This window comes from Galleria mellonella, unplaced genomic scaffold, assembly GCF_026898425.1.
Source record: "Galleria mellonella isolate WM207_F2 unplaced genomic scaffold, CSIRO_AGI_GalMel_v1 utg121, whole genome shotgun sequence".
Lineage (NCBI taxonomy): Eukaryota > Metazoa > Arthropoda > Insecta > Lepidoptera > Pyralidae > Galleria > Galleria mellonella.
Window position 1 is genome coordinate 3,387,482 of NW_026441983.1, and position 12,210 is coordinate 3,399,691.

The 12,210-nt window shown below is 36.4% G+C and overlaps 1 protein-coding gene across 5 annotated transcripts in view; it reads left to right on the forward strand.

Moving 5' to 3' along the window:
- LOC113510121 (uncharacterized) overlaps positions 1-12,210 on the forward strand; it is a 109,186-nt gene that overhangs the window by 74,087 nt on the left and 22,889 nt on the right. For 4 of the 5 annotated variants that reach the window (XM_052898162.1, XM_052898169.1, XM_026893541.3 and 1 more), the window contains one exon: positions 9,043-9,267. The exons of the other annotated variant lie outside the window; for it this stretch is intronic. In XM_052898162.1, coding sequence (XP_052754122.1) covers positions 9,043-9,267 — 225 coding nt within the window. The remainder of the gene's footprint in view (positions 1-9,042; positions 9,268-12,210) is intronic. 5 annotated transcript variants of the gene reach the window in all.

Here is a 12,210-nt window from a genome sequence, read left to right on the forward strand (position 1 = left end):
TCCATAAAAAGCGGTTTAAATACCGTACTCGATCGGTCTGTGTAAATTATGCTGCTTTTGGGTTTTGGTTAATTTGTTGTTGGATTTGGTGACGGTTGTTTGTTTTCCGTTTGTGAAATTATTTTCCGCTTGATGGTTTTATGGTATTTTTTACAGCTACCACTTTTATAATGTTAAACTTAAATGTATATAAATAAAATAAATTACGAATTGACGACACGTGCTCACGCGAATGCAAATACGCACACACGCACGCGTGTGCACGCACCGACACAGAGAGAGAGAGAAAAGAAAAAAGACATGCATATACGCACGCACGCACACGCGAAAATTTTGTGTATATGGGTATACACAAAATTTTGCACTATTTACTCGATTATCCAAAAATGGTTAATGTTTTTCGGGAGTAAAACCACTGTATATGTAATGCCCACCCAAAGATGTGAGCGGAGAATTCAGCTCTGCGCAAAAACTCTCTGAGAATACATAATATATATTTTTTTATAAAAAAAAATCTTACACCGAAGCGGTTGACAAAGGTATGTTGGTTAACCGAGGCCTCATCTCAAATTCTACGTATACTTGTATATTATATTTATAAGTTGGTTGCTGGAGCCATCAAGGCGACAAGAGACAACAAACATATTGATAACGATATTATATGAAAACATTTAGGAATAAAAACTGTAAGGTTTAATTTAATTTTAATTTCTTATGCAACTTAGAATGGCAATCAAGCTGACGGCCCATCTGATGGAAAGTGGTAACCGTCACTTATAGACTAAATTAAAAATGGAGATAGTCATTAGACTGTAAATAGAAATGTTGACAATCGCTGAGATGACGCAGAGGTGAGATGAGAGAGATGCTACCAGAGGGAGACTTTGTACAAAAGTCGTTTGCTTGGGCACCTCTATCCCATTCGTGTTTCTACCGTAAAAAAGTTGCGTTTGCACGCCTGTGTTTCAATTTGAAGGGAAGGCAGTGAATTTACAAAGTACAGAGGAATAACACCTCAGGAATGGAAACGCATGGAGGTATCATGGGCAAAACAGTATACTCTGTTATGTCCATGGTACAGTTCCTGTCTACAGGCAACGGCATCCACTTTTTATTAGGTGGATCGTCAGCTTGTTTGACATTCTAAGTTGCATAAAAAATGACACTTTAACAATGACATTTCTTTATTTACATTTCTGATCTCGAATTTCATTTCAGACTACAAGTAGATATAATTTAAATAGTCGCAGAACACTGTGAATTTTCATATACTGATATTTCCAGATGGTTGCATAGATTCGTTTTCAAATTTCATTAAAGCTACTGACGTCTCTTAAATAACCTAGTGTTTACTTACTCTGTGACAGCATAATTTGTACACAGATAACCTACATTAAATATTAATTGAAGATATAAATCCGCTTTACCGCGTTATTATGATGTTTTTATTGATGACTTTGTGACATCTTTCGTAATTGGCCATACTTAATTATGGCCGTATAACTTAAATTTATGGCTATTAAAGTCTGTAATTGATTGTAAACTGTAATTTACTATTAGCAACTATTACTGGCTGGTCAATTATATTAAGCATAGACTACTATATTTTTTATCATAATTCAAGTAGTCTTTTTTTTTAAAGGATGATAATGGAATGGTAACCCCACCCGCGCTATCGATATACACCGGCGGGACACCAGTGAGGGATGATAGGTGAGGATGAAGCAGGTCAGTTAGCCCATCGTGACGAATTCAACAAGAATTGTTCACGATGGTTTCCAGGAGGAACCACGTGGAGGTCGACCTAATAAGGCATATTGCTAGCAATGGGGCCGTCAAACTTCATTACTAACAATCCCTTTCCCCCCTCAAGTGAAGTCTAAAAATTATGATGCTTTGAGTTGTAAAGAAGCTGTATGCCATCAGTTTCTTTGCCATTGCCTATTATGGGCATTTCAGAATGCTCTATAACGCCCAGGATAGTTCTCATATGTTCATTCCATAAGACTAAGGTTTATTTTTTTTTAATGGATGATAATGGAATTGTGTCTCCGCCCGCGCTAACGGTATACGCCGACGGGACACCAATGGGGGATGATAAATGAGGATGTAAAAGCAGGTCAGTTAGTCCATCGAGATGAGTACGCTTGGAATTCAGCACGAAAGTTTTCTATCGGAACCACGGGGATGTCGACTTGACAGAGTATATTGCTAGCAATGGGACTGGCAGTCTACATTACTAATAATCCCTTCCCCCCCCCCCCCTCCATGTGTCACCCTTCGAAACGAAGCACAGCGGCTCGCTTGAAACACAAATGAAACATTTTTTATGAATGATAGTGCCCTCGCCTCTGCCATCAGCATAAGCAGGTGGGGCACCAGTGAGGTATGATGATAAGTGAGGATGAGAGTAAATCAGTTGACCTATCGTGAGGAACGCACCAGGAATTAACTTCGATGCTTTTCATGGAGGACCGCGTGGAGGCCGTCCTGACTGGGTATTTTGTAGTGATCCCCCCCCCTTCCTCCTCTACAGGTAGTGATATCTATGCACTAAGAATAATTACACTGAGAATACGAAGAGCGGCCTTATCGCTAAGTGCGATCTCACACAAGCAATCTTTGAATGGAGTAGAGTAATCTATACTTATAATAAATCTGTAGAGAGGTCAATTCTGTACATGAAATATATTTCCAAAATAACTATCAGGCGGTGATTAGTGATCGATACTGATGCCAAAAATGCAATCAGTAAAATATTTACTATCCGTCTGTCTGTTCGTTATAGAAACATAAACTACTCGACAGATTTTAACGAAACTTGGTACAATTATGCTTCATACTCCTGGGCAGGTTATAGTATTTTCATCACGCTACGATCAATAGGAGCAGAGCAGTGAAGGGAAATGTTAAAAATGTCCACCCGTGCGACGCCGGGACGGGCCACTAGTTGATAATAAATGTATGTACACAGGTACCTATTAAAGGTATTCACAGTATTATCAAATTTATTTACAAACATGTTCAGGATACTGTTTTTTTTTTAATGGATGATAATGGAATGGTAACCCCACCCGCGCTATCGGTATACACCGACGGGGCACCAGTGAAGGATGATAGGTGAGGATGAAGCAGGTCAGTTAGCCCATCGTGACGAATTCAACAAGAATTGTTCACGATGGTTTCCAGGGGAACCACTTGGAGGTCGACCTAATAAGGTATATTGCTAGCAATGGGGCTGTCAAACTCCATTGCTAACAATCCTTTCCCCCCCTCAGGATACTGTTGCCACTCCCGCGTATTCTATGTAAGAACGAAGCTGCCTTTTACGCCAGACAGCGTCAAAACCGCGTGTGCGAGCTTCGGCAGACATCGCTGAGGCAATACAGATGGTTCCATATTGTTCTGATAGATGCATATTGGTGCAACTTGCCAATGCAAACTATTGTAAACCGATCCTAATTATAAGCTAATTAATAACTGTTATTTCATGAGTCCAAAACTGTCATTGACAATAGATTTTTTTTATACAACTTAGAATGGCAAACAAGCTGACGGCTCACCTGGTGGAAAGTGGTAACCGTCGCCTACCATGTAGATAACAGAGTATACTGTTTCACCCATGATACCCCCCCCCCATGCGTTGCCATTCCTGAGGACTCAGATGTTATTCCTCTGTACCCTGTAAATTCACGTCATATCCCACCCTTTAAACCGAAACAGCTATGCAAACACAACTGCTTCACGGTTGAAACACGAATGAGACAGAGGTACCCAAGCAATCGACTTTTGTACAAAGTCTCCCTCTGGTAAATTGGATTTGATTGAATTGGATTGATATTTATATAGTCTAAGACTCAAGAGAAAACCTGCTGTTTAAAATCAATTCCAAGCCAAATGTTAGTTAAACTTACTACAGACGCCCCGGGGGAAGGGATTGTTAGTAATGGAGACTGAGAATCCCATTGCTAGCAATATACCCAACCAGGTCGACCTATTCGCGGTTCCCCCTGGAAACTATCATGGTTAATTCCTGATGAATTCATCATGATGGGCTTACTGGCCTGTTTTCATTCTCATCTATCACCCTTCACTGGTGCTCCGCCAGCGTATCCCGTTAGCGCGGGCGGGGTTACCATACCATTTTCACCCATCAAAAAAAAAAATATATATATATACCCTGTCAAGTCGACCTCCACGTGGTCCCCCCTGAAAATCGTACTGCCTTTTCATCCTCACCTATCATCTCTCACTGGTGCCCCGCCAGCGTATACCGTTAACGCGGGCGGGCTTACCATTCCTTTATCATCCAAAATAAAAGAACTACATACGCCCCGTCCCTCAGGGTGGTCGCTCTTCGACCATTAACAAAAAATATTTATGTATTTCATTAAAATTATGTTTTGCTATTAATTTACAACTTGGAATATCAAACAAACAAGTTATTTGTCAAATTCTAATGCGCTAATCGACGATTATAAACATCAGACGTTAAGGTGTTAAGAGATAACAATCAAACAAACAAATCATTGTGATAATATATTGTATGTCTTTATTTATACTTTATATATATATATATATATATATATATATATATATATATATATATTATATATATATATATTATATATATATATATATATATATATATATATATATATATATATATATATATATATATATATATATATATATATATATATATATTATTTATTATGTATATATATATATGATTTATATTGTGTACTTTCGCACAGGAGTATCTTACTATTATTTAATAATAGGCCCATCGGCCCGCTGTCGGATTCGCAATTTTCAGTATGTAAATACCCTCCTCTTCTAGTATTGATATTACAATCCAAATTATCGACGATCGGTGTTACTCCTCCTCTATATATATACTCATGTACACACACATTTGCACGTTCGTCCATCAATGCCTCAGTTGCTAGCCGCTGCAGTAATGTAATATAATCGCCTCATATGATACCCACGGGAAAGGAAAGTGTGGTCCATTCTATACCGGGACCAGACTGCACTTATCCAATATATAATGTCTAAATAGAGAACCCATTCAAAGTTATTGGACTTTTTTTTATAATATATTTACTTTATATTATTCTCAATTTCATATATAATATGTCATATATGTGTAAGTATATTTGTTATTTATATATATATTGATTCGTTTATATTTATGTAATTTTAGTATGTATGTATATCAATAATTACTAGTACCACATTCGAATATTCTGACACTTCCCTATAATTGACTGGGAGAGAATGCTTTTAGCATTAAGTCCACCATGTACATATATATGTACTAATGAATAAATAAATAAATAAAAATAAACCTCCCCTACGCTAACAGTATACGCTGGCGGGGCACCAGTGAAGGATAGACGAGAATGAAAAAGGCGGGGCAGTTAGCCCCTCGTAATGAATACACTTGGAATTTAGCACGCTGGTTTCCAGGGAGGACCACGGGGAGGTCGACCTGTTAGGATATATTGCTAGCAATGGGACCGGTACTCCGCATTACTAACAATCCCTCCCACCCTCCAGTAGTACGACTTTGTCCGCGTTACCAAGATATGTTTAGATTATTGCAGGCATCCATAGGCTACGGTAACCGCTTACCATCAGGTGGGCCGTATGCGTATTGCCACCTCAGTGGTATAAAAAAAAGTGTTTACTTACTGAGTTAAAAATAGCCTATGGCCTTCTCCATCCTGTTATCAATAGTCCATGATTTGACAGTGACATTTCTTTCTTTTTTATTGTTCGCAAGTGTCTGACATTTTTGATGTATTTTTTTTATATAACATTTCGAATTTTAATGACTTTTATAACATTTATTCTTTTTAAGTTAATATTTGCATGCCTAATTATGGCGAAATATGAGGACTTATACTTATTGTAACATCTATACACTTACCATGTTTCTTGCAAATAAATAAATCCCATATAATACGTGTATACCAAATTCCATAGTGTTATGTTAAGCAGTAAAGACACTATGAGATTATAATAAACACAGATAAAATAAATAAACAAATTAATTTTCACCTTTACAGTTTTGTATTAAAGATTGCAGCATCCTTCATAATTTAACCATAGATATGACAAATATTTTGTTTTTTTTTTCTAATATACCTGTAGGATTAATAGTTGGGTTCATCTTTTAAATATATTTAATCAATAATTAAAAAAACAATAATTATTTAACTACAAAACAAATAAATTTTTGAATCGTCCAAGTTAACAAAACACTCTCTCTAGTCGCTGGCCCGTGCGCGGTATGCGCGCGCAGCCAACAATTACCTACAAAGCGCCTGCACGACCTGCGCGCGCATCTTGCGAGTGAGTCCTGTGACCAAGCGTCATGTTATAAATATATATATAACAAAATGTTAGTTAGCTTGTTTTTTAACCAATAAAAAATTCAATTAAATTATAAAAGTTGATATACATATATATAAAAAACATTGGTGAGTATTATCTCACCACATACCTATGACTCTGAATTATTCCGCTGCTGGATAAAGGCCCCCGTCAACGTTTTCCAACAAATGTGTTGGGGGTTTTCAGTTATCAAATTTAACAGCCTCATTACAAGCAAGACAATTACTTACCGTATCAGGACAGATGGGGAAGGGATTATTGGTAATGTAGACTACCAGTCCCATTGCTAACAATATACCCCTATCAGGTCGACCGCCCCATGGTCCCCTTGGAAACCATCATGCTGAATTCCAGGTGTATTTATCACGATAGGCTAACTGGCCTGCCATTTTCATTATCATCCATTAAAAAAACCATATCAGGTCGACTTCCACGCGGCTCTTCCTAAAAACCGTCGTGATTAATTCTTGTAAGTCGGGGGGAAAGGGATTGTTAGTAATGAAGACTAAAAATCCCATTGCTAGCAATATACCCAACCAGGTCGACCTCCTCGCGGTTCTCCCTGGAAACTATTATAGTTAATTCCTGATGAATTCATCATGATGGGCTAACTGGCCTGTTATCATTCTCATCTATCACCCTTCACTGGTGCCCCGCCCCAGTGTATCCCGTTAGCGCAGGCGGGGTTACCATTTCATTTTCACCCATCAAAAAAATCTTGAAAGTCACTACCTGGTCATCTTCACCTGTCATCTTTCACTGGTGCCCCGCCAGGATATACCGATAGCGCAGACAGGGTTACCATTCCATTCTCACCCATTCAGAAAAATTAATGCGGTCCTCTTTTTCAACCATTTTTCACCGCTGTCTCGCGAAGATGGTCCATCTGGAAGGACGTCGGCCCTCAAGGCGTTTTCCTGCACTCGGTTTCCAATCTGACAGTTTTCTCTTCCATTTACCGACCCTCACTCTCCTCCGCTCCAGACTTTGAGGGGCATATCGACCACTTTGATTCTCCGTCTGACCACTTCATTTCGGATTTTACCTCTTTAAGAGATACGCTCTCAATTGCACGCTGTATGGTTTTTAATTTGACCAGCAGTCAATTAAAACATGGAGGACGCAGGTTAATTTTTTATTTATTTATTTAACTTACAAGAAACAATCATAACGACATCAGCCGTTTTAAACTATTTACTGCTGAATATAGGCCTCTCACTAAGAGGAGGGTTTTGCCAGTAGTTGCCACGCTTGGTAGGCGGGTTGGCAACCGCAGTTAGACTGAATTTAGGCGTGAATTTACTGGGTACAGAGGAATAACACCTAAGTCCTCAGGAATGGCAATGCATGGGGGGTATCATGGGCGAAACAGTATACTCTATTATGTCCATGGTACTGCTCATGTCTATAGGCGACGGTTACCACTTTCCATCAGGTGGGCCGTCAGCTTGTTTGCCATTTTATGTTGTATAAAAAAAAGACTAATGATGTTTTTATTAATTAGCAACGTAATCGACAGTAAAGTTAAAACTTTATTATATAAATCATAGATTTACCGAGATTTTTTTTTATCAATTAACTTTCACAACCATCTCTATATGGCGCCATAAACTGTCATGATCTATGGTCGATACTCTATGAATCGTTGACTGTGTTGCCAACGCCTATATAAATTTATTGCGTTCTATATGACGGTTTTACAACGAGTCCTCGTATTTACGATTATTATTTTAATAGATTTCGTTGGTGGTCTCCAGTGTTGCCGGACTGTGTATTTTTTCGCAATTTTAGGTAAAACATTGACTTTCAGAGAAATGGAATAAATAGTTGGACAAAATAAATTTAGAGACAATAAATTTAAAGTAAAAATCAATCAATAATTGATTTCCTAAAATCGCATATGGCAACCCTGATGAGTTCTAGGGGCACATATCATTGCAAAATCCATAAGTATAGTCAATGTATGAAATTGTACAGTAAATAATACAATAATGACAGCATTATGCTATTATGTCTTGCCGTAATAGTTTTGTTTACTAAAATCTAAAACAAGAAATATTAATACATAAAAAATAAACTAGAATTAACTTTAATAAACTATTATTTATATTTATGAATATCATCATATCTCTTCTTCAGTCTTTAACTGTTTCCCGTTAGTTGTCACAATTGGCAGGTGAATTAACAACTGCAGTTAGACGTTGAAAATGTTTTAAGAGAGATATGTATAATTTAAAATTATAATACTATTTTTTTATTTCTATCAGACACTTATTTAAGAAGAAATAAGTAACAATTAATAAACAATAAATTTATTTTAATGTTATTTGTTGCATAAATTTAAGTAATTTCATTATAATTTAATTCAAATATGAAAATATAAAAAAATAATTTACACATCAGACTCGGCTGTATGAGCTTCGTTCCGTTTGTCTATCTTTTTAAAAACGTAAAACAGAAAAAAATATAAAACATTTCAATCAAGTTAGGACTGCAGGTATTAACATTTACGCAATCAACGGAACACGTAGAAAGTGAATATAGTACTATCCGTAATCTATGGCGGAACGTATAGAAAAGAGGTTATGACAGCTGACTCAAACGGTGCACAGATTAAAAATTGAAAATAATTAACAGAACGAAACGCGACGCGACAGAGCTACTTCGGGTGCCAGGAACAAAATGGTGCGGTAAAGGTTTCTCCGCGACACGGTATTCCCAACTCGGCGGGTACTCCAGAACGGACAGGTGCTGTCGTATACACGATCTGAGATGTCCATTCTGGATCGGTGGCATGGAGAAGAAATATGGAGTTTATAATTGGCGGGTGAACACGCTTATGCACTGTCGGTGCGACGAAAGGTTTGTGATTTGGCAGTATGGAATGATTGTCGTTGCTTATGTGCTGTCTATGGTCTGTTAGTTAAAAAAAAATTCGTTTTGCATGTAAAGTGTAATTCGGTGGGTAATTATAGTTAATTAACTATTAAAAATAAAGGAATAGCTGCAATATATTGTAATTTATAGAAATATATTAGCTTAAATGCCTAATGCTAAATTAACTAAACATAAATTTATATTAGTGCTTTTTTAAGTGAAAATTATTTAAACTTTATTTCTGGAAAGGAAAATATTTTATTTATACAAATATTATTTTCTCACTATAATTTTTTTTTTATTTATTAAATATATTAGAATTAGTTCTACATTGCATGTTCATATATTATCGATAATTAAGCCTACAATTTGATGTATACAATTTAATTACATACCAATGTTAAAAATAATAAAAAAAACATATTTATATCACACATCGCCACCTAGTTTAAAACCACAGCATAAATATTAGTCTTAAACTAAATAGTACTTGCGTGCTTTTACAAGATCTCTTTCTGGATACTGCAAACTAAACAAGGTACACCACGCCGGCATACACAGACCAACAGTGTATGCCGGCTGCAAACCCAGCGACCCGAAGGCAGTCGCCTCCGGAGTAGAAGCCGGGGTAATGGGGTACGCCCCGAGGGCCCTACCTCGCCCGCCCACACATAATCTGGCGGGCAAAGAGAAGCCCCTGTTTTTGTTGTTATAAACTAAACAAGCATATGGCCCAACTAGGCTTATACCCAAAAAGTATTTGTAGAGATTTTGTCCCAATAAGGAAGAAACGCCGCAGCACTTAATGTCTTGCTGCAGCCCACTCATACATGAACGATATATCTCCTTTGGAAAATACACTTTATATTCTGGGGAGATAAAAAACACGCTACAAAAAACATCTTAAAAATCCTATCACTGGTAGGAATTAGCAACGAACTTTAAAAAAAAACAAGCACAAAAGATCATGGAAAAGTCGCAATGTCATAGATTTTTCTGACTGGCCGTCCCTCAATAATAACAATACTACATGTACGTCATTCAAAACAGTCTCTTTCAAATCAAAATCATTTTAAAATTAGAATAAAACTATCTTTTCTTAATTCTAAACCGTTTTTAAGCGGTAATAATCAACAAATGCTTACAGTAGAGTACTGGCCGCTTATATTATTTATAGTTTTTATATTATTATTTACAAAATTCAAAATTGAAACATGGAATAGAATAGAAATAAACTAATTCAAATAGACTTGTGTACAAACTCTTTTTAAATCGTCAATTTTGTTTGATTCTAAATCTTTTGACTCCCCCTTCACGGCTCTAGCAACATCCTTCTACTAATATACAATTTCCAATTTCCATTCTTGTTTTTCTTTGCCGCCCAAACCTTCGATTAAGGATAGCGAAAGATATTTGTGGCCAGTATTTAGTCGTCTGCACATATGACGCATTCGTCTTACTGCCGTGTAGCAGCTGTCTTTCGGTTTGAAGAGTAGGATATGTTAGTGAAATTATATGGTACTAAAACATAATAAGAAAGTTTTCAAAAATAACAACCCATGAGAGGTACTGTAAGCATCACAGTGTATTCATGATGATGCTGTCTATAATTATTTATTTATTTATGCCTATATTAATTTATTTATATATGCTTTTTTAACAACTTAGAATGGCAAACAAGCTGACGGCCCACCTGATGGAAAGTGGTAACCGTCGCCTACAGACATGAGCAGTACAATGGACATAACAGAGTATACTGTTTCGCCCATGATACCCCCCATGCGTTGCCATTCCTGAGGACTTGGGTGTTATTGCTCTGTACCCAGTAAATTCACGCCATATCCCACCCTTCAAACCGAAACACAGCCATGCTAACACAACTGCTTCACGGTTGAAACACAAATGCTGTTTATGTCTATAGGCAATAGTTGCTACTTTCCTTCCTACTTTATAAAATTTACTGAACTTTCAATTTAATTCGAAATTGTCCCCAAATAATCAATGGCCCGTATTAATAGAGCCATTTCCTGACCGCGCCGACGCGGGAACATTTTGATGTACAAAAAAATAAATGGGTTATAAATGAAATAAACGAAAATAAAAGAGATACACCACCCTGTCGACGATAGGCACTGAGATTACGGACAGGGGAACGAATAGAGTTGCCACATGTAATAATAACTAGTTGACCACTACCGCCATCTACCGGCTCAATTTTTTATCGAATATAAAGTATTTTATTTATTTATTTTTATTGAAGAAAGACCAACAACTAAAAATATTTATAGTACAAAAGGACAGTGAAGATAAAAAGCCAATCACAAGTTTTCACATATATTGTAAAAACAAGATTTAACTAAATACATATGACATCGCTAATACTTACAATCAACTAAATTAAACTTAGAATAACAACATTACAGTAACACAAACATAATAGGTAGGCAGTTACGCAAAATAAAAAGTTCAAGTTATACATTCAAAGATAAACTATCAAAGAATCACTGACTCAGCACACGTCTCGAAGTTTTTAGCTTAGAGTTAAATAAATCTAAATCGAGATTTCTATGTACTTTAGTTATGCTATAGCTATGTACTAAAGTTATCACTTGTACACAAGAGATATAATTTAACGTCTCTATATGACGTCTATGTACATACACAATAGTGTACAGAAATTTAACGAACATACTGCGTCTGCCGTTTCCGACAATTGTTTCGAGTTTATCAGGAAGTTTTCTTCAGGAGAAAAAATATTTTTACAAAATTTAATTATATTACATACCAAATTTCATTAAAATTTTGTAAATGTATTCCGTTAAAATTACCATGAACGAATATTATAACACGGGATTTTTATATATCTATTACGATAAATTGGTAACACACAAAACATTGGTATTACACAGCGCCATTAGATAAGTATAT